The sequence below is a fragment of the Leuciscus leuciscus genome (genome assembly GCF_965113295.1).
Source record: "Leuciscus leuciscus genome assembly, chromosome: 3".
NCBI classification, from domain to species: domain Eukaryota; kingdom Metazoa; phylum Chordata; class Actinopteri; order Cypriniformes; family Leuciscidae; genus Leuciscus; species Leuciscus leuciscus.
The window spans coordinates 17319403-17344183 of record NC_138727.1 but is presented as its reverse complement, the minus strand read 5'-3'; the positions used below and the strand labels follow the sequence as shown (position 1 = coordinate 17344183).

Here is a 24781-nt window from a genome sequence, read left to right as displayed (position 1 = left end):
TGATATTTTTAAAATGTCATAATATCTTACAATAGTAGGTTTTTTTAAAGTTTTTTTTACGCGGCCTTGAGCATAATGGCTTATTTCAAAACATTAAAAATCTCACATTTTGGAACACTGGTGTAATGTTATGACATTTTATATGAATTTTAAGAACGTAAAATAATTAGAAACACGTCATTTTAAGACTTACTCGGACTCAAAACAATCATGGGTCTCAGAGATATTATTACCAAACGCACGTTGAGGTCTTCCAGCAGTAGGCGCCGCTGTGGGGCCGCTCGTGCTTTTTGTGTTTCGCCGAAGGAGAGTGTCATTCTTTCCTTCACTCTTGTTTTTGTATGTGAGATATACAGCGTCTCAGTCTCTGGATGTGTGCTGTCTTCACCCACACAACGGACCTGTCTGCCTCTCATTACCCGGACACGTCAGTCACACTGACGCCGTTTCTGAGGCCGATTTTCATTTGCGTTTGCGGAGCTGGACCCGCACACCGGGACTCAGTCCAGCCCGGTTCGGCTCGGTTCTGTGAACGGGACACGGCGGGGGTTTAAACGACAGAGCCCGAACAGAGATGGAGAGACGCAGACAGATGTGAACAGAACCAGCGCTATGGACATACATCCACTGTAAGTGCTGTGTGTGTGTGAGTGAGTGAGAGAGTGAGTGTGTGAGAGACAGAGAGAGTGTATGTGTGTGTGTGTGTGTGTGTGTGTGTGTGTGTGTGTGTGTGTGTGTGTGTGTGAGAGAGACAGAGAGAGAGTGTGTGTGTGTGTGTGTGTGTGTGAGAGAGAGAGAGAGAGAGAGAGAGAGAGAGAGAGAGAGAGAGAGAGAGAGAGAGAGAGAGAGAGAGAGAGAGAGAGAGAGAGAGCTGCATGTGTCCACACTACTGTAATGTCACTATAGAGTAAATCAGTTCAGCCATAAGATCACATGACATCTCTCTGTCTTTGTCCACACACCTAGAACACTTTTTCTCTCACATGTTTAGGAAGTGACACATTTGAAAATTGCCATATTATGGAAGCTTGTCTCTGCCGCGGGATAAAAATAAATAAAAGAAGGTTAAAGAAGGTAACTTTTTATCTCACAATTTTGGCTTTTTTCTCACAAGTCAGACTTTTTTTGGGGGGGGGGGGGGACGTCAATTGAGGAATATAAACCCGCAATTATGAGGAAAAAATAAACAGAATTGTGAGATAAAAGTCCCAATGACTGTTTTTATGTTTTTGTTCTGTAGCTGAAGCAAGCAACCATACCAAATGGCCACTCTAAAGATTGTGTAATGTTACTGTGGTAGGTGATGAACCACTCAGAGTGTGTGTGTGTCTCTCTTTCAGATGCACTAAGCTTTGTCATCATAAAGCTGTGGAGCTGAAGGATGATGTGTGTGAGAAACAGAGTGCAGTCACCATCAATCCACGTCACATGAAGAAAGCCTTCAGGATCATGAACGAGCTCCGCAGGTGTGTGTGTGTGTGTGTGTGTGTGTGTGTGTGTGTGTGAGTGAGTGATACTGTTAGAAATCATGCAGTGCCTCTTCGTAACATTGATTATACACAATGTTTATGTTTATGCTCTTAATAGATAATTTACCTAAAAACTTTCATCACTTTCTTCTGTGGAACACAAAAGAAGATGTTGGCAGAATGACAGCCTCAGTCAAAGTTCACTTTCCTTTTTTTTTTTTAAGATTCAATGAAAGTGAGTGGTGACTGAGGTTAACTATTCTGCCTAACACCTCATTTGGTGTTGAACGGGAGAAAAAAGAAAGTCACACAAATTTGGAATGATATGAGGATGAGTTAACAAATACAGAATTTTGAATGAGTTTTTCAGGTATATGTATTAAAATGTTATTGTTGTAAACATTAAAACAGTCAATACAATTGCATCAGATAGTACCAAAATATTAAACCAAGTGGCATTTATTTACAATATACAGTACTGTACAAATGTTTGGGGTCAGTAAGATATTTTTTTTTAAAGAAATTAATACTTGTATTTAGTGATTCGTTAAATTGAACAAAATATAAAATAAAAGCTAAAATGCTTTTCTTTTGAACAAAAAAAAATTAACAAAAAAACAGCACAACTGTTTTCAACATAGATTAATAAGAAATGTTTCTTGAGCAGCAAAATGATTACTGAAGGATCACGTGACACTGATGACTGGAGTAATGTCTGCTGAAAATTCAGGAATAAAAATATATACAAAATATAATATAAAAATATCAAAACAATCTGAAACATTAATTGTTAAAATAACTGTTTTACAATATTTTTTTTTACAGTATTTTGATTATGTGCAGCCAATCACAAGCACACATTTTAAGCTAAATATATAAATAAAAAAATAACAATAATTCTTGAAATTCTTAACCCACACAGTGGCCTCAAAAATTTGAATTTGAGGGAACTTAATTCATATAACCATTAAAATCACCTTGACACTGCTTAAAAGTATGGTTAAACCAGTTCTGTGGAACTTCCTCTATTTGCAGATGCCACAAGGTTTGATGTTTGTAATGTCAAATGCAACATCATTCAGAAATTTTGTCCAAAAGTATCCAATTACTTTTTGGGGCCACTGTGTGAAGAATTGTAAAAATTGGTCTGTGTATGTTATCTTTACCTTTCTGCAGTCAGAGTGTGCTGTGTGATGTAACTATTATTGCGGAGGATGTGGAGATCGCTGCTCATCGAGTCGTCTTAGCTGCTGGGAGTCCTTACTTCCATGCTATGTTTACAGGTGAGAACATACACTCTTTTTCAGTTTTAATTTCAAGTACTTTATTGGCATGATTGTGCTTAATATTGCCAAATCATCATACAAAAGTAATGAAAAAAAAAAAAAAAGTACAATAACAACTATAAAGTAGAATTAAAGGTGCTATGTAATAATATATACATATATATATATATATATATATATATATATATTCAGACATTATGACACATTCACACCAGTGGAACATCACATTAGGGCGAGTAGTCCATTAGACCACCAGCTGGCCATGCAGTCAGAGCTGCTGGAATATAGTCATCATAGTCTGGAAATAAAAAAAATGCCTTACACACATGCATATCTTATGCTGGATACATAAAAAAAAGTAATCAAAAGTCAAATAGTAAATCTTTGCTCTCATGATTGGGAATCAAAATGACTCACTCAGGTTTTGTACTAATAAATGCACAAATAAATGGATCACTTTGCATGGTTTGTTACAGTGTATATTTCACTGTTAATTCATGCAATATTTGCTCATCTAACAATAATTGCTGCCGCTAAGGATGCAAAGTGTTAGAAAAGAATGACCCAGAGATAAAAAACTAGGTATTTTTTTAACCAATTTGATGTGCCTTAAAAATCGAACATACAAACCACTATGACAGTGACATATTTGAGGGCAGAGATTTAGTTAGATTTAGAGATCACCATATGCATAAAGTACAGGAGCTACTAACACAATGACACCAGGACAAATAATGCAGTAAACAGTCATTTGAAGTTACATGCCATGGTGCATGCTGGGAACCGTATTCCTGCCTCAAGCACCCCAGCCATCACTTTTACCTTTAAGTTAAGATGGTACTTAAGGTACTTAACTTGGTTGTTATTTTATATATATATGACATTTTTGAATATTTGTGTTTGTAGGAGAGATGACCGAGAGCCGCCAGAAGAAGGTTCGAATCAAAGAGATTGACGGCTGGACTCTGGGAATGCTGATTGACTATGTTTACACCGCTGAGATCCAAGTAACGGAGGAGAATGTGCAGGTAAGCGAGTGTGGGTGACTTTTTTTACATGCTATGAAAATATGACCTAAAAACACAGTTGACTGAATCTGTGTTCTTTTTATGTTGTGTTCTTTGGTATTACTCTGAGAGGATAGAAAATCACATCCAGGAAGTGTGCTGTGTGGGTGGGTGTCAGTAGCTTATGTGCCTGTGTCTGCACTGCACATTTGACTAGACGGAGGGTGTTAAAATGAGGCCGAATCTTTAAGGGAGGGACTCAAATGCAAACTTTGCTGCAGGGCTTAACAATGAGAATGTCCCGGGGCCAGTTGACGGTATCATAACTTGCCCAGTCTGGCATTTATCCTGTAAGTTCAGTTTGCACATGCATAAAGCTTCTTTTGAGCAAATAAAGGTGAAAAGGAGTGAGGGGTATACATACAGAACACATTATTGCATTAAAAACAGTCAGATGAATTGCAGCTTGGCCTAATTTAAATGGCGTGAGATGCTTAAAAAACAGCGAGACACAATGCAAAGATGCCCATTTCACACACCCAACATAGGTCTGCAGGAGTGCATCCTGTGTGTATACAAGCGTTTCTTGACAACCTATTTTTCTTATGTAATGTGACGTATTTATTGATTTGATATTGATTGTTGATTATTAATTATTTTGTTAATATATTTTTCATACAAAAAATAAATACAAATAAAATAATAATAAATAAACTCATTAAGTAAAAACACTTGTACCTCAGGGCAAGTAAAGTTATTAGGTCTAATAAAAATACAGCAGATCAAATTCTTGAAGCATTCTTGAGGTCATGTGTGTGTGATATTTTCTTTGTGTGTGTATGTATGTGTGTTTTAGGTGCTCTTGCCTGCCGCTGGTCTGCTGCAGTTGCAGGAAGTTAAAAAGGCCTGCTGTGAGTTTCTCATAACTCAACTTCACCCAACTAACTGCCTCGGTATCCGCGCCTTTGCCGATTTGCACGCCTGCACGGAACTGCTCAATCTCGCCAACACGTATGCAGGTGTGTGTCCGTCCATCCATTAAAGAGAAAAGCACACGATAGTCACAATAGTGTCAGTAACTCTGTTTAACAGTCTGAATCTCTCTCCCACTCACTGACACTCACAGAGCAGCACTTCTCAGAGGTCGTGCAGAGTGAGGAGTTTCTCAATCTGGGCATGGAGCAAGTCTGCAGCCTCATAGCAAGCGACAAACTGACCATTACATCTGAAGAAAAGGTAACGTCACGTTTGATGAGAGACTTGTATTCCTGCTAGTGATCTGTAACTATAGCAGCACACAGGTGATTTTATCATGCAGACTTTAGCAGCTCTGTTGCCATGGTAACGTGCCGCTGGTACAATAACACTATGGGAATAGCTGTAGCTGCTGGTGGTGAGAGCTTGTTTGTCGTCATGGAAACAAGAGTTGGAAGATGTAAGGCGTGGGCACCATGCTGTTTTTTTTTAGTTTTTTTTTTAACATGGTTAAAGGGATAGTTCACTTTGAAATACATTTTTGGTATGTTTTAGCTTACCTCAAGGGCATCCAAGATGTAGGTGTCTTTTTCCGCAGTAGTTTCAATTTTGATATTTTTAGGTCAAACCGTTCTTGTCTGTCAGTCATATAATGCAGGTCTATGGTCATCGTCTCAAAACACAAGCACAGAGTCCAAATTAAAACAATTCCCCGTCGTCCAAATTAAACAATTCCCCATCGTAAGTACACATGACGTGTGCGCAGACTGGTGCATAGATATATACACTAGATGTCGCCTTAAAGACATTCGTTCCAATGAACTGCCGTAGACAAGGCGACATCTAGTGTGTATATATCTATGCACCAGTCTGCGCACACGTCAGATCAGATCACTTCGACATGGCTGCGTATAAGTGGTAAAAACGATATAAATACTGTTCGTTTTCTCACACAAACCGCTCGTTTCGTGTCTTAGGCCATCAATGTGTACTTACGATGGGGAATTGTTTAATTTGGACGACGGGGAATTGTTTTAATTTGGACTCTGTGCTTGTGTTTTGAGATAATGACCATAGACCTGCATTATATGACTGACAGACAAGAACGGTTTGACCTAAAAATATCAAAATTGAAACTACTGCGGAAAAAAAGACACCTATATCTTGGATGCCCTTGAGGTAAGCTAAAACATACCAAAAATGTATTTCAAAGTGAACTATCCCTTTAAACAGCTTCTTAAGACATAGTTGTGTTTTTATTAATTACAGCCTTTTTCCACCTGGTATTAACATCCATCTCTGGTGATCCGATCACTAGCTGTCAACTATGACAGAATGCTGTTTACACCTGGCATTGACATGCATCTCTGAAATCTCTCCTGTGATTAGATTTTGAGGAGAACGTGTCTAATTTAGTGGCTACAAACTTTCAAATTTGACCAAATGCTTATTTCCGCAGAAAATAAACATATAATAGGAAATAATATCAAACTGTGAAGCCCTGCAGACTCTAATGCCAGTGTCAGGGTCAATAAATCTCTTAAAGTTTCCCTTTAGTCAATAATTGTATCCCTTAAAACTCATCTTTGATCACCAAAATGACATATTTAAAAATGTTTTTCCTTGGAAAAAAAATCTTAATGCCTTAAAATAGCTTGAATGTAACTCTACCCTCTTGCCTCATTTAGTATACGTGCTTCTATGAATATGCAAATTAGCCCCACCTCCACTCACTAGAGATCCACTGGTTGACGATCAATGTTGACGTGATTGGTTACAAGGTAGTTTGTGACATCAGAAACACCAGCGATTTCACTGCGTTTTTGAGACTGTCTTTTGTTCACTGCAGTTTTAAGGAGACAATACTCAGCAATGGACTTTGCACATGGTTTGTCTTAAAGCATATTAAACACCACATAGACATATAAACAACATTAAAAGCTTGTTTTTCACCACAGGGGGACTTTAAAGGGCACCTATTATGCCCCTTTTCACAAGATGTAAAATAAGTCTCTGATGTCCCCAGAGTGTGTATTATACCCAATAGATCATTTTCTTACAGCATGTTTAAATTGTCACTTTTGGGGCTCAGAAAAACGCACAGTTTTAGTGTGTATGGCTTTAAATGCAAATGAGCTGCTGCTCCCGCACAGAGGGTGGAGCCTCACGAGCTCGCGCTCAGAGCCAGGACAATCTTATCTGACAATATCAAAACAGAAACTCTCAGTAACGTTAGGTGTTCATTACGACCCGCAGTCAAAATGTCTGTGATTAGTTTAATTACGGTAATAACTTATTTTCATCTTGCTTTTATCCACTATTAATACAAGCCTGCTGTAGCGGACCGTGTCCGAATGATGGCCAACAATATACTGATGAGTTTAATAAAGTTTATTGTACATCACACAAAAGATGAAGCGTCAGTTTTACTCCAGAAAATCACTGTAAGAGCTGAATAAACACCGTATAAGAAGTGCGTATTAAAGTCTTATCCATAAACTCTCTCTCTCTCACTCCCTTTCATTGTCATCAACATAGACAGCGAATTAAGTCAAGTCAAGTCAAGTTTATTTGTATAGCGCTTTTCACAATACAGATTGCATCAAAGCAGCTTCACAGTATTAAATTTAAATAATACAACAAAGTTTGTTTCAAGAGGAATTTATTGATTGATAAAATTAAATTAAATATCCCCAAAATATCCCCAACTGAGCAAGCCAAAGGCAACAGTGGCAAGGAACCGAAAAACTCCATCAAGTGACCTAATGGTGTCCTAAAACTCCATCAGGTGCCTTAATGGAGAAAAAAAAAACCTTGGGAGAACCCAGGCTCAGTCGGGGGCCAGTTCTCCTCTGGCATTGGATAGAGGCCGGATTGTAGTTTGAACTGTAGGATTATATGAATGCCTGGCTGAAGAGATGCGACTTTAATCTAGTTTTAAACTGGGAGAGCGAGTCTGAGCAACGAACAGTATCAGGAAGACTATTCCAGAGTTTTGGAGCCAAATGTGAAAATGCTCTCCCTCCTTTGGTGGTTCTGGATATCCTAGGTATGACCAAAAGCCTTGAATTTAGTGATCTCAAAGAGCGCGATGGATTATAGGGCGATAGAAGATCCGTTAAATAGACTGGAGCTAAGCCGTTTAGGGCTTTATAAGTCAGTAGCAATACCTTGTAATTAATACGGAACTTTATAGGTAACCAATGCAGTGATGATAAAATCGGTGTTATATGATCATATTTTCTTGATCTCGTAAGAACTCTAGCGGCGGCATTTTGGACTAACTGTAGCTTGTTTATTGAGGATGCAGGACAACCAGCTAATAAAGCATTACAGTAATCCAGTCTCGAGGTCATGAATGCATGAACTAACTTTTCTGCATCAGAAACTGATAGCATATTACGTAGCTTAGCAATGTTTCTAAGGTGGAAAAAGGCTGTTTTTGTAACATAAGAAATATGATTTTCAAAAGACAGGTTGCAATCGAGTATAACACCCAGGTCTTTTACTGTAGAGGATAAAGTAACAGGACATCCTATGATGTTAAAGTTGTATTGTGCGAGGTTTTGTGGGCGGTTTTTTGAACCGATAAGTATTACCTCTGTCTTGTCTGGATTTAATAAAAGAAAATTACGCGTCATCCAATCTTTTATATCTTTAACACACTCTGTCAATTTGGAAAATGTAGCGTTTTCATCCGGCCGTGATGAAATATATATTTGAGTGTCATCAGCATAACAATGGAAACTAATTCCATGTTTCCTTATAATATTTCCAAGTGGCATCATATATATTGAAAATAACAGAGGGCCTAATACAGATCCCTGCGGCACTCCATAGTTTACTGGAGTTATGATCGATTTTTCTCCATTTAAATAGACAAAATGGTAGCGGTCAGATAGGTATGATTTGAACCAGCTTAGTGCTTGTCCTTGAACACCAGTATAATTTTGTAGTCGATCTAAGAGTATTGTGTGATCTATAGTATCGAACGCAGCACTAAGATCAAGTAAAACTAGTATTGAGATACAGCCTTGGTCAGAAGCTAAAAGTAAATCATTTGTGATTTTAACGAGCGCAGTTTCAGTGCTATGATGCGGTCTGAATCCAGACTGAAACTTTTCATAGATATCATTTTGTTGCAAGAAAGAGCCCAGTTGAGCGGACACCACTTTTTCTAATATTTTAGACATAAATGGAAGATTTGAAATGGGTCTATAATTTGCTAGATTATTATGATCTAATTGTGGTTTCTTAATGAGAGGTTTTATAACTGCCAGTTTAAATGTTCTTGGAACATGACCTAAAGATAAAGACGAGTTAATAATATTGAGGAGAGGCTCTTCCACTACAGATAAAACTTCTTTCAGTAGTTTAGTTGGTATAGGATCTAATAAACATGTTGTTGTTTTAGATGAAGTGATAAGTTTATTTAACTCTTTTTGTTCTATAGTTGTAAAGCACTGTAATTGTTCTTTCGGGGTGATAATTGAAGCTGAATTGTAAGGCGCGATTGAAGATTGAACGTTTATAATTGTGGTTCTGATGCTTTCTATTTTCTCAGTGAAGAAGTTCATGAAATCATTACTACTGAACTGTAACGGGATATTTTGTTCGGGTGACGTCTGTTTATTTGTTAGTCTAGCCACGGTGTTAAATAGAAACCTTGGATTGTTTTGGTTGTGTTCTATTAGTTTGCGGAGGTGCTCAGCCCTGGCCGCTTTTAGGGCCTTTTTATAACGTGACATACTGTCTTTCCACGCGATTCTAAAGACCTCTAAATTAGTTTGTTTCCATTTACGCTCTAAAATACGGGTTTCTCTCTTTAAAACATGCGTAGTATTGTTATACCATGGTGCTTTATATTTCTCTCTGACCTTTTTTAATTTAATAGGTGCAACCACATCCAATGTTCTAGAGAGAATGGTGCTCATAGTGCTAGTTAGTTCTTCTAGTTCATCTGTTTGTTTGGGTTCAGGCTTACACAAAACACTCGTTACTACTAACAGTAAACACATATATACACACCTTTTCAGGGGGTACTTAATAAACTGGCAAACTTTAAATCCGTAAAACGACTCGAGCTGCTGTCATAAAGTGTGTATTCTCACTTTCATTTCTACCATGATCAGTAACGTTAGGCCTATCACTCAGGAGACTGTAAGCTGGATCACGAACAGTTGGTACAGATCCATCCTCGAGTAACAACGAGAAATGAAGATAGCTATGTTCATTCTTACAACCAACAACAAAACACTTCAATCATTTTTGAAGACATTCTTGTCTACAGCTGCTGACTGTGAACTGATGAAACAATGGCGGACTGTGTTTAGCTTACTCAGGGCGGGTCTACGCTAATACAGCGGTGTCAATCAATGGTTGTGGGCGGGGCTTGTGCAAAAGTACGTCACATTGCCCCAAGTCTGAAAACGGCTTGTTCTGAGACAGTGCTTATAATTTATGGGGATTTTAAAAAAAGCACTGGGTGGATTTTTATCATTATAGGGTGATTGTGTACACACACTGCCAACACACATTTATGTTCAAACACTATGTAAAAGTGAATTTTGCATAATAGGTGCCCTTTAAAATATCCGATTGTTTTAGAAATAACCTTCTTGTCACAAAGCAAGATTAGTTCAGGTTATAAAATATCATATGATGTGACTCCCCAACAGGGTTATTATTATTAACTAAGCCTAAAACTACAACTAATTGTTATTTTTTTTGTTGATTTAAATAAATATGAAATAAAATAAAATAAAATACCTAATACAATCTATCTAATACAAATATTAGATGGAACAACTAAGTGAATATTAGAAATGTTGCCAAGGTAAAGCAATAAAATTACTAACTGACACTAAATAAAAACTAAAACTGAACTCAAACTGAAATTAAAAGTGAAATAAAAATAAATGTAACATAAATAGTAATACTAAAAAGCAAAAATTATTAAAAATGACAAAAGCACCTGAAAAAAGCAAATGAAAAGGGAAAATAAACTCAAAATATACTATAATGGCATATAAATAATACTAAAATAACACTGCTCCCCAAAAATGTCATAAAATGTATGAATTTGTTATGCTTAAGATGTGTGCTCTCACATACATTAAAGGTGTAAGGAAATGTGTTATTACTTTTTACTTCATGGTTACACCATTTCACATTTTTGGAGTCATTTTGTTTAAACTTTTATTGAAAATGTTAGTTTAAAAACACATTAAAACAAACAGGAATACAAAGAAAATGTTTCTAAGAACTTGGCACATGGTTTTTAAGGTAGATTTTTTAAAAAACATTTGAACTTTAAAGTTTTGAACGATTAGCGTTCACTTTTCATATGTGATTGCATTGATAGGATCTCAAAATGTTTTGGACCTTGTTTTGATCTTTAATTTTTCCTGACCATTTGTGATTGAATCACTTGAGAAGAATATAAACTAGTATCAACGTTCCTTGTGTGTTTATAGGTGTTTGAAGCTGTCATAGCGTGGGTCACGCATGATAAAGATGTGCGTCAGGAACACATGTCTCATCTGATGGAACATGTTCGCTTGCCCCTTCTTTCCAGAGAATACCTCGTACAGGTGTGTGTGTCTGTGTGTGCAAACGCATTAGTAAATGTGTGCTTTGATATTCTTTAGTGATAAATGTAATTTCATTTTGTATGTGTGTGTAGAGGGTGGAAGAGGAAACTCTAGTAAAGAACAGCAGCGCCTGTAAAGACTACCTTATTGAAGCCATGAAGTATCACCTGCTGCCTGCCGAGCAGCGCTCCATGATGAAGACCATCCGGACCAGAGTGAGAACACCCATCAGCTACCCAAAGGTTTGTTAAGACAGTCTTGATTATGGTCATTTTGTACATTTTCATTGAAATTAGCTGTAAAGAGCAGGAAGATATTGTATGAAGAGGAGGGAACATGATCTGCACATAATGCAAGCTGTATTTAAACTCTTGTCACACATCTTAGCATCTTAGAACAGGGTTCTTCAACGTTTTTAATGGCAAGGACCCTTTAGGCAATAGAGACATGAAGCAGGGACCGCCAATACAAAATGTGTCAAACAGAGCTACATATTAAGCATATGGCCTTCGATATTAATAAAGACCAACCACATTAAGATAGTTATATTATGTTGACAGTAGATAAGAACTAAGCATGCTTTAATCACAATTATTTTAATGGATTTGCAGAGTCCTCATATATTCTTATTTTACTGTCATGTGGACAATTAAACATGTACCTGAACTTAAGATTCAAGTTTACAAAAAAATCATATTTTTATTTTAATATCAGATGTTTTCAGCGGAAATGTCAGTTGTTATCGGGGAATAACATACCGCTGGATGTTGTGATTGACCAATCAGAATCAAGTATTCCACAGAGCTTGTAATAATCCTTGATAACGGGCGCTAAAAACAGATAACACAGGCTCATCCGGATTGCTGAAGTCAGCAGAGCTATACGCTTGCAAGGAACGTTTTTTCCTCGGGGAAGTTTTGTGTTTGGTGAGCTAATAAAATATTAAAACTCAGTCAAATCTATATTGTGTGTACAGTTATTTAATTATGTCATCCAGTATCACAGACTCGCTCTCACTCGTTTCTTAAAAACGCAGCTGCTGCCATTTTGCGACGATTGTTTTGTACACTGTTACTATAAGATCACAAACAGGTACGATTTTAAAACATCTCAGATCAATATCTCTTATCCCCATAATTATTTATGTGATGAAATGCTGTGTAATAAGTGGTATGACTGTACCGTATCCCTTAAATGTCCGTCTAGTTTGAACTTGCCAATTGCTAGCAACTGCTCTCTCTGCGGAAGCTTCGCGTTTAAAGAGCTAATAAAAATGTTCACCTCAGATCAATATTTCATGTCTAATTATTTACTTATGTGGCAAGTAGCTGTGTAATAAGCGGGAAAATGTACATCCAGCCGGTTGTTATCTCAGAATAAACCCCTTCAGGCTGATGCAAGACCCCTCCGCTTCAAGGTCCTGATCATCCTGTCGGGGTTATTCTGTGATAACAACCGGCTGGACGTACATTATCCCTTACTTACGGTTAACACTACATGATGTTTTTAAAGGCATTATATTTCAACTTTTATTGAAAATTGTATCATTTAAAAACCTTTAAACAATCATGAATGCAAAAAATTTGTTTCTAAGAATTTATTCTAAATAACTTTTATATACAGATATAAGATCATTTAAACTGGATAAACAAAGAAGTTGAGAACAGAAAGTTGAGTTAAAGGATCTGATACTTTTCTCACATGTGTGTTAAAGGTGATGGTTGTAGTCGGGGGACAGGCCCCTAAAGCCATCCGCAGTGTGGAGTGCTATGATTTTGAGGAGGAGAGATGGTTCCAAGTGGCAGAATTACCCTCCAGACGATGTCGAGCAGGTGAGCAGCCACGCTCTTATCATTGACAATGACTGTGCAGGCACAAAAATGACTCACCCTGGTCTCGCATTCAACAGCTGTCCTTTTTAAAACTTCACTGCATCCCTCCAGTACTGACTTGACTGTTGTGTTGCTTACTGTAATTGCTTCGGTTCTAAAGGTAATTGACTGTATGTACTGAAAATAATGATAGAAACTCTTGGGTGAGTAAAATGCAATTTGCTGGGGAATCTGTCATGACATGGATACTGCTAAAAATGTTGTGCTGTTGAAATGACCCTGGTTATGAAAATGATGTTTAGTTATTGTATACAGTATATAAGTGATGGCAAGATCATTGGCATTTTGGACACTTAATGTGGGTGAAAAATGAAAATGAAATTTCAAGTGTAGATTTACTGACTTGAGGACCATTTTAGGTGGCATATATACTACAAAAAGTACCTTTTTATGTGGCATAAATGTATCTACACAGAAAACATTAACTGAGAGGGTAAAAAACTATTGGGCTCAAATGTATGTATAGGCACTCAAGTCTCGATGACAAAACCAAAAACATTAGAACATTTCCACCATTATTTTCCCAGGAAAAAATACACTAACATTTTGTGACAACAGAAACTACCATTCAAAAGTTTGGTGTTCAAATTTTTTTTAATAGCTGCCTAATAATAGAGCAAGGATGCATTCAATTGATCAAAAGTGACTGTAGAAACATTTATAAAGTCACTAAAGTTTTTTCTATTTCAAATAAATGCTGTTCTTCAAATTTTCTGTTCATCAAAGAATCCTGGAAAAAAACAAACATTTTTTTTCACAAAAATATTAAACAGCAAACTGTTTTTCACTAAAAAATCATCTTTGCCATCACAAAAATAAATTAAATTTTTAGATATATTAACACAGAAATTCTACATTTTAAGTTCATTTAAATTGTAATGATATTTCACAATATTACTGTTTTTACTGTATTTTTGGTCAAATAAATGCAGCCTTCAAAAGCATTTAAAAAAATATTTCCAACCAAAAACTTTTGAATGGTAGTGTAACCCAGTAGCGGTATATTGTGAGATTATATGGGATAAGTTGTCACAATGAAACCTGCCACTCAACAGCCTACTATGGCTTTTCAACAAAATGTAAAATAAATGATGGAATACAAAATTATTTATTGAACCAGTCTTCACTCACCAACTGTTATATATATATTCACAAATTTTTTAATTTTTTAATTTATTTATAGGTGTGGTGTACGTGGGCGGTGTTGTGTATGCTGTCGGGGGTTTCAACGGGTCATTGCGTGTGAGGACGGTGGACGCGTACGACCCAGTAAAAGATGAGTGGTGTTGTGTCAGCAGTATGCAGGACCGGAGGTCAACACTAGGGTCCGCTGTCCTCAACGGACTGCTGTATGCTGTAGGGGGCTTTGATGGCAGCACAGGTAACACATGCAATATATTCATCTTGTGTCAAAAATGCTTTTACTATGTTGCAGCTGCATTTGTTTACGGCGGAGAAGTGCATAACTTATGTTAGTTGGTAGCAGTGCTTATTACTATGAAGGTACTAATAATAATTGGGATCATAAGAGCAGGGTTTTAGAAATACTGAGGTCTATTGTATATATGTGCATTTTAAGATTTCTGTAGGGCAAAAATTGGATAACAACAGCTTTAACACCAAAACCATGTCTTTTCCAGTGGTGGCGCTAGGGCGGGGCTTGCCGGGGCTATAGCCCCGCCAGAAATTTGTATAGCGCCAGCACATTAAAAACCTAAATTAATAACTGTTTAGTGTGCTTATATGTATAAACAATGGTCTTGATGGGGGTAGGAGTCAATTAAGCCACGTTCAGGTACGGCGCGCATTAGCGAATAGGGATCATATTAAGCTCTTCATCAACAGCGATCATAATGGAGCACTATTAAATATGAAGCAAAAGACCGCGGACTTCAGACACGTCTCAGAATGGCTCAGAAGATAACAACAGACGTATTGTCCTCTTGTAATCTGCTATTGGTGAGTAGCTACCTTGGTGGCTCAAGCTCCTGATTATTGTCGAAAGCCCCTGATCTTTTTGAAGATTCACTCACGTTATAAATGTCATATAATATAGATTTGAATATAAATTATTGCACTTTGTTTGCCCTAGCCTAGTGGTGATGAACAAGAGAAAAGGTTGTTTTCTATGTAATTGCGTTAAACATTACGGGCCCTATTTTAACGATCTGAAACGCAAGTATCAAGCGCGAAACGCAAGTAACTTTGTGGGCGAGTCTTGGGCGCTGTTGCTATTATACCGGCGGGATAAATGACTCCTGTGCCCGACGCAAATCTAAAATGGGTTGGTCTGAAGTAGCTTCATTATTCATAGGTGTGGTTTGGGCGTAACGTGAAATAAACCAATCAGAGCGACATCTCACATTCCCTTTAAGAGCAGGCACGCTTGTTCCATGGCGGTTTGCTATTATAACAGCGGATTTGCCAGGCGCGCGCCAGGAGCGGTTCACAGCCGAGGAGACCGACGCTCTCGTCAGGGCCGTAAAACACAGAGAAGTGACATTGGGGATGGAGAAACCCACCCAAATCAGCTTCGGTTAAACAGGTGTATAATAATTTGGGTAAATTTGTAAGCTAGATTTATACCTATTTTTTCACATCTTCATGGACACAACAATGATTTCCCTCGTGTGTTAATATTTTTCCTTGTAATAATGTATGGTTTTCTAAAAATGAGAACTGCTGCGTCTGCGTGTAGATGAGATAAGCAAAGTGCATGCGCGTTGTGCACACGCTACATTGATTATGGCCAAGCATGCGCCCTTAAAATAGCAAATGAATAACATGCGCCACTGTTTTCTAAACCTGCAAAATAGCACCAGGGAACGTTTGCGCCGGAACACGCCTCCTCTTTGCGCTGAATCGCCCCCGGGAGCGCAAGTTCATTTCCTAACTTACCGACGTGCGTCTGTGGAGGGAAAAGTCCGCTGTGCGCGGGTGCAAAATAGGAATGATACATGCGTCGGTGTACAAAGTCAATTGCGCTGGGTGCAAGATAGGGCCCTACGTCTTTGACCTTGGCGCGTTTTTCAGTTTCTCACGCAAACACCATGTCAAGATAAATGTTATTTTAAAACGTTTAAAAATATGTCTCGACACCCCACTCTTTTCCATTTTGCTGGCAAGCACAAAGTCTGTTCATTTTAATAGTATTCCACTGCAGAACCACAGTGCCAGCAGTGTCAGACCAGCAGCCACAGAACAGAAGTGAGGGGTGGAGCTTATGCACATAATTTCCTTTTAATAGATATGAGCTATTTTCACATGGATTTTAATATTTCACTAGCCTGGGTTTCCCCATGCTGCCTTGCACGCAGCGCGATTTTATTCACGCTGCTAGGCAGCCTGGACACCATGGACCAGATTTTCCCCTCAAAAAGGGAACCAATCACAGAACGGGGAGGGAGCAGCAAGACGATGACGACGTTTATGCGACACACCGAAGCAGTTTGTTTATATCTATGGATCCAACATGGCATCAGACGCGAAGTTACCTTTCGATGCAGCCTTAGATAGTGTTCTAAGGATGGTTCTAAGTAGTTTAGAACGCAAGTTTGTTTCGTCTTCTTCCTCGTCGATTTTCTGTCGCTCTACATACGTCATCTGGTATAATTGAAATGATTGGCTATGAGCTACGTACAGGCGCATTTGATAGACATTCATAGCGCCCAATAAACGGCTCTGGGCATTCGTAAACCACGCCTCAAATACGAGAAAATGAACATGTGGTTCCCAGACCACGTCTCAATGAGAAGAGGTCTGACGTTAGCCAGGCTAATATTTCACAACAATAATTTTAAATATAGTCACTTTGTACAATGAGAACTGTTCAAACATTGCCTATTAATCATGTTTAAAGTTGATGGATTCAATCACAATATTTCATTGTTGGTTCAGTGATATGCAACTGTTTTTATTTTAAAAAATATATTAATAAATGTATAATTTGCCATTTGACTGTATTTTTTATGATTTTAATTACGAAATTAATATTTTTAAGTGAAAGTGACACGTGACAGCCAAGTATGGTAACCCATACTTGGAATTTGACCTCTGCATTTAACCCATCCAAGTTAATGCACACACATTAGGAGCAGAGTAGTGAGTAGTTAACACACACACACACTGCAAACGTGGATACACACACCCAGAGCAGCGGGCAGCCTTGTGTGGCGCCCGGGGAGCGATTAGGGGTTAGGTGCCTTGCTCATGGGCACCTCAGTCATTTCCCACCGGTTCTGGAATCTAACCAGCAACCTTTAGGTCACCAGATCAACTCCCTAACCACTAGGCCATGACTATGATTAATGTTCAGAATTTCTCTACTTTGAAAAGTGCAAAAAAGAAAATACTTAAATGAGTAGGGATGCACGATACATCAGTCACCATATCTGTATCGGACGATATATGTAAATTTTTTATGTTATTGTTATCTGCAAATACCAGCAATGCAGGTTTGATAGGTGGCGCCCAGCCAAATCTCGCGAGAATCACAACTTGCTTTACGGCACGACGTTACATACATCATCAACATATGAAGCAGCCTCTATGGAGGTAACTAGCACACATTTCAATAACTCTATTTCTGTCATGACAACTCTCTGAGAGATTGACATGGTAATGGATATTGGTCTTGGTGGAATAGATCTGCTACACTGCTGCAGCTGCAGAGCAAGTACAGAGACTTGCTACAGTCAAAACATTCACAGACATGGTGCTGTAAGTATGTAAGACATGGTGCTTAAGCACATGTAACATACATGAAATGATCCCCGTAGCAGATCTAATACAGGTGGAGCTGGGGAAGTTGGGGAGTTTCTGAAGCACGCTGCAGACTGCTAACAGCAACACTACCGGTATTTGTTTGAATGTTGGGCCGAAGCTCATTGGCTGCTAATGCAACAGCAACCAATCAGCTGTGCTATGTAGAAGACCAAATGAGTTAAGGACCTATCAGCCTGCGCCATCTAGAGTTTCATGCCAGAACTAAGTAGTAAGACACACTTCTGTCCTGGGGCTGCTGGTCTAAAACTGCTGGATCTGCGGTTCTGCAGCTGGATATATCTCGTTCATTTAGCTCACTGCAGTTTTAAAGCCCTCAATATCTTTTCCGGACAGTAGTTGGGACTGTCAGCCGAAAGGTTTCAATAAACCATTATTGATTCAAAGAGCTGATAAGGTAATAATAAAGATGAAAATTGATAACGTGCTTAATCTGAAGCACTGTTAAACTGTGCACACTTTACAATGTGACCTTGTAAATATAGTTTTAAGGTAAAATGGAAAATAACATAAATAAAATGCAATACATGCAGGATATTGAAGTTAGCACCCCCCAAGAAAAAAAAATCCTGGTCTTTTTCATTTTTGTTTGTCAGTGAAAACAGTAAACGCATGGTCATGAAAAAGTTAATGAAAAATAACATATGGATTTGGAATGAAAAGTTTGAATGGGTAAATGATTACTGAATAATAACAGAATTGTCATTTTTAGGTGAACTATCCCTTTAAATATCGAAGTATCAATATACAAAGGTTCCAGACAATTGGGGATTTCTTGTCAAAAGAAAATTAAAGGAATAGTTAAAGAAATTGAATTTATTGAAAAGTAATGCATCTATTTTCAAATATTATTAATCCTTTTGTTGTTGCTAAATGACTGTCTAACCACAGCCTATAAACACTCAGATTTTTCCATGTTTTAGTGTAGGTCAGAGAATGATAAGTGAAATTACTGAAAGGCTATCCAAGCCTTTTTATGGAAAGTCTAACACAATTAATAAAATTAATTCACAATATGCATAATCTTATTGCCTATGCTGAAAGCAGCTCTGGTTGTGTTGCTTCCATTAGTGTATATTACTGTCAGTCATTTAACATTTCTATCGTAATACAGTTAAATACACTGTAATAATCAAATATTTGAGCTACTTACATCTCACTTTCTGACCGCTCGGCTTCTGTAAAAAAGTAACAGTAAGGCCCACCTTTTTTTTATTTGATTGGCCATCTCAGTCGTTTTTACATTGAGCACTGTCACACCGCTAATCTATCAACACAGATGAGAAAGTCAGTTTAAAGTTGGGCATTATCTTTGCAGTATCAAATTATTATTAGGTATAGTGCAGTTATTATTAGTAAATTAGTTCACAACTTTTGATACACCTCAGAAAGAGTACAGAGGTCTGGACCTCAAAGGTGGGTACAGCCATGATTGGAATGATGAACATGAACTGTATTCCTACATCTGTGACCATTACGATGATGAAAATGTTGGTTTGCAGGTTTAGCTACTGTAGAGGCGTATAACGCTAAGGCCAATGAGTGGTTCCACGTCAATCCCATGAACACGCGGCGTAGCAGTGTTGGAGTCGGTGTTGTTGGAGGTTAGTGATGTTAGTTATCTGTATATTAGATGTACATTGCTGTTATGTATTGTTTGGCATTTGGAGGTTAAGAAAAGGGCCTAAACAAGGGGTCTTTAACCTTTTGAGAACAGGGACACATTACGTATACAAAATGTATACAAAGTTGCCTGACATGGAATTGTATATTACCATATTAATGTATTTGCACATTTTGTTTTGATGCTGCTTAGTGCTTACATTGTAATGCCAATAAAGTAATAATAATAAATAATAAATGAATGAATAATAATAATAATAATAATAATCATTAATAATGTTCAGAATCATATACACTACCAAAAGCTTTGGGTCAGTACGATTTAAAAAAAATACTCAAATCGTTAATTTCATTCAGAAAGTTAGCATTAAATTGATAAAAAGTGACAGTAAATATAAAAAAAAAATTATATTTCAAATAAATGCTGTTCTTTTAAACTTTATATTCATCGAAGTATCCTGAAAAAATAAATCACGGTTTCCACAAAAACATTAAGCAGCGCAACGGAAGGATCATGTGACACTGATGGAGTAATGGCTGCTGAAAATTCAGCTTTGCCACCACAGGAATAAATTACATTTGAAAATGTATTGAAATAAAAAAGTTATTTTAAATAATAAGATTTCACAATATTACTGTTTCACTGTATTTTTGATCAAATAAATGCTTTCAAAAACATAATAGATTTTAGAAAAACTAATGTTTTATTTAATACATATAATTTTGCATAATACATTTTAATTTGGGATTGATAATGAAACATTTCTCTTAACTTTAGCTTTATAATTTTAGCTTGATATTGTGTTTTTGTGCAACACATATTTATGTCACACATATGTCTCAAAAAATGTATTTAATATCGAACAGCTGATTTGAACTGATGAAAATGATTTCAAACGGTCTCTTTTTAGGTTTGCTTTATGCAGTCGGAGGGTATGACGGAGCAACACGTCAGTGTCTGAGTACTGTTGAGGCCTATAACCCCAACACCAATGAATGGTCTTACAGAGCAGAGATGGGAACCCGTCGTAGTGGTGCAGGTAACAGCCAAACATGCTCCCACGCATACCTTCTCAAATCCTGGCTATCAACATGTATCTGTGTAAACCAGGAATGTTTGTGTTGGACAGGTGTAGGTGTGTTAAAAGGTCTGCTGTATGCAGTAGGAGGGCACGACGGCCCCTTGGTTAGAAAGAGCTGTGAGGTGTATGAGCCTGCCACTAACACATGGAAACAGGTGGCTGATATGAACATGTGCCGCAGGAACGCAGGTGAGTTGGTCAAATACTACATACTTGCTGAACAGCACAACATGCATCACTGTGCCAACTAAAACAAAAACATTTCTAGCTTTGATGTTTCAATCATTTTGTGTGTTCTAGGTGTGTGTGCCGTGAATAACCTGCTGTATGTGATTGGTGGTGATGATGGTTCGTGCAACCTGGCTTCAGTGGAGTTCTACAATCCAAACACTGATAAATGGACACTACTGCCCACCTGCATGAGCACAGGACGCAGCTACGCAGGTCAGAAAAAGAGACTGTTCAAAATGCCATTCTACTTATACAGTTTTTCATTATTATACACGGCCACGTCCCTGTTTGGATTTAAATAGGCAAATACTTAAAGCCTGGGACACTTCAAGCCGACTTAAAAAAACTATAGCCGACTGCAAACTAGCATGTGTTCTGCGCCTGCGTGTGAGGAATTAACTGTCTATATCAGCTGGGACCAATAGTCTATATTCGTCATTCAAAAGGAGAAACCAAAACAAGGATATCAGGGTTTTTCCTGGGTCAAAATTGGTCTTCAGTGGCCGATAGACACGGTCATCCTTTCTTGCCCTCTTTAAAAAATGTTTTTAAAAAGCTGTGATTTTACCACTGGATTTCATAGCTTTGTAAGATAAAATCCTTCTTTGCTAGACCTGATAATTATTTTGGTATATAATCATGTCAATATCAAAAAGTAGAATAAAAAAGTAGAATAAAAAAGTTTATTTTAACTAATAGTCTAATTTTCTACCATATACAATTAAAACAAAATTAGCAGCTAGACAACAACAACTTGCTTTGCACTTTTTTTTCTGGTTTCACCTCACTCCAGTCTAAACTAAATCATTTTTTTGGTAATCTTTCTACACACAATAACCTGAAAATGCTGTATTTTATTAAGGTTAAGTCTTGCTTACCACTCTTACTAAAACAAAATGGGGTTAGCACACTTACATTCTCATTTTATGAGGTGGTCTGAGTAAATTATTTGTTTGTAACACTTTACAATATGGTTTGATTTGTTAACATTAGTTAATGTATTAGGCTAACTAACATGAACCCGCCCTCCTCTTCGCTCTTGCAAAACTCAATGAGTGAAAGACTGTACAAATAGGGTTATTTCTGAAACTTTTTTGCCCCATGTACACAAGTCAATTCAGACATTTGCAACAGTTAATTTTGTACACAAAGGTTGGTTTTACACGATCAATCTGTTTTGCAGTTCCTGACTCTGTGGTTTTCGCTTGCAAATTGCTGTTCACAGGCTTGCAATACTTTTGGCCGTATTTGTGCGCAAAAAACGTGCCAAAAGTGTAAGCGCGGAAAAATGGAGGTCAGAGGAATACAGATCCTATTTATTTTGCGTTAGCACGACGCTGCAGCTTCACAATACATGCATTACACTTAAAAATAACAGTAAAATCAAGCAAATATTTTTTTCTTACACTTGAAAGGTGATTTACACCTTTACAAATCTTCTCTTGCGCATGCAAATTTAATTTACGCTTGCAAACTTATGTACACTTTCACAAATCTTACCCTGTGCATGCGATTCTTTATGGCATCATATTACCTTCATAGCTCAGGTTGTTATGAATAGATACGCTATATAAAAAAAATAAAAAAAATACACTACTTACAAAACACCTGAATGGTTTAATAGACTTTTTACAATTTTCTATCATCATCAGCCATGGGGAAGCTAGTGTTACGGTCTAAGAAAAGGATCATACTGTGTTTAATTGAAATTATTTGATGAAATCGGTCAAAATTGAACAGATACCTGAGGCCCCCACTAGAGACCAGAAGAGAGCACAGAGTGAGAAAGGGCCCCATCTAGTGGTAATTTGTGTAGTACCATGTATGACCTGGTGTTCAAAAGTCACAAATGTTTAATCCTTCTGCATGTAAATTAATAGTAATAGAGACCCGTCTGCCAAGCTAATATTTGGCCATTTTGTAATTATCAGTATCAGCCGAATAAAACTATTATTATATAATCTACAACAATGCATGACAAATAATTTGTTTACTTTTTTTGTGAATTTTGATGTTACATAATATAAAAAAAAAAAAATGCATTAATATAAATTAATTGTATCAATATAATTAATTTATTAAGTCATTTTATAGTATAATAATTAATTTCCCACACCCAGTTTCATGTGATTATTATTAATGATTGATTGCTGTATTAGTCCTTTTTTAGAATGACTGTACTGATCCGCTGTGTGTGTGTGTGTGTGTGTGTGTGTGTGTGTGTGTGTGTGTGTGTGTGTGTGTGTGTGTGTGTGTGTGTGTGTGTGTGTGTGTGTGTGTGTGTGTGTGTGTGTGTGTGTGTGTGTGTGTGTGTGTGTGTGTGTGTGTGTGTGTGTGTGTGTAGGTGTGTGTGTGTGTGTGTGTGTGTAGGTGTGACCGTCATTGATAAGCCTCTCTGAGCAGCTGTGGAGTTGTTGAACACTGGAGCTGACGCTGAAGTACAGCAGAGGATTCGCTCACACTGAAGCTCTTACGATGGCTGAAGCTTCATCCTGGAACTGCTTCACCATGGACATGGCCTGGAGAATACTGCTCTCTCTCTCTCTCTCTCTCTCTCTCTCTCTCTCTCTCTCTCTCTCTCTCTCTCTCTCTCTCTCTCTCTCTCTCTCTCTCTCTCTCTCTCTCTCTCTCTCTCTCTCTCTCTCTCTCTCTCTCTCTCTCTCTCTCTCTCTCTCACACACACACATTCACACACTCATTCAGATACTTAACTACAAGCATTCTCACACTACCTCTTTTTGTCTCTAGCTATACACTTACACACTCTTTATCTCTCTTTTCTTTCTTTTTCTCTTGTTTGAGAGTAGTCAGTGATGAAGTTTATTGCACTTTGAGGAGCCCTGAAGAAGCAGGACCGAAACACAATGTTGCTAACCTCTGACAAAAGACTGGTGCAAAAAATTTGACCAGCGCGTCTGCGGCATCATCAAAACGTTCCTGCGTTTGAGCCGAGGGAATGGCCAGAGATTTTTGCTGCTTGATCTCTTGATCTGAAGGAACCCATTGATGGTTTTTGCTTATTCGAATAAAGGTTGAGGGTAAATGTGTCTAGTTTAGGACCAGCACTTTGTTGCCTCTTGGAAGGTTGTTTATGAAGTCACTGGACTTTAAACATCTTCATTATGAAGGTTGGTTGAAGATGATGATGATGATGATGATGATGATGATGATGATTCTTGTTTTATGGTTGGAGCTGAAACTTTTGCTTGCCTATATGCAAGAAGGGTCTCTACTGAAGATGAACAAACTTTTACATTTTGCAGTTTGTTTGCCAAACATGAAGTCTTAAAGTTTGAACCGTCTGTTGTTGTTTTTTCTTTTAATGCCTTTTTTTTTTTTTTTTTTTTGGTCCGGTTGTTCAAGAATTGCGATCTTTGACATATTCGAAACGTTAACCTGAACGCTTCGGCATGCACGATACTGTGGACTGATGCTGGTTGCTTGGGTATTAAACCGCTTTGCATGGTTCTAAATACTGATGTTTGTGTGCCATTCTTAAACTACTGCTGTACTCACTAACCAACGTGACGTGCTCTCTGTACTAGCGGTATTGAACGCTGAAGAAGTATAAAGGTACAATTTCTTTCTTTCCTTCTTTCTTTCTCTCTTTTTGTTCTCTTGTTTCCTTCTTTGTTTTCTGTAACTTTAATGGTTTTCTCTGTTCTGCTCTTGCTGTTTAGTATTTAACTCTTTAACTACTGTCACCAAGCCTATTAATGAATATATATACAATTGTGTATTATTAATTATCAGTCAAAAGGAATGTTGTGTTCTTGAAGTTTCATAACTTGTTTTATATCATTAATAATAAACATGCTTCTAGTAAAAACACCTAACATGA

The 24781-nt window shown here is 37.5% G+C and overlaps 1 protein-coding gene across 1 annotated transcript; it reads left to right on the top strand.

The window, feature by feature from the left end:
- The first annotated feature begins 296 nt into the window (after positions 1 to 296).
- klhl2 (kelch-like family member 2) lies at positions 297 to 24781 on the top strand. Its single transcript, XM_082164678.1, has 15 exons — positions 297 to 629; positions 1341 to 1466; positions 2646 to 2752; positions 3662 to 3783; positions 4619 to 4781; positions 4889 to 4998; positions 11214 to 11330; positions 11423 to 11572; positions 13045 to 13162; positions 14406 to 14603; positions 19507 to 19608; positions 20539 to 20667; positions 20758 to 20898; positions 21010 to 21153; positions 23311 to 24781. The coding sequence occupies exons 1-15, from the start codon at positions 613 to 615 to the stop codon at positions 23337 to 23339; spliced, it is 1773 nt and encodes a 590-aa protein (XP_082020804.1). The 5' UTR covers positions 297 to 612; the 3' UTR covers positions 23340 to 24781.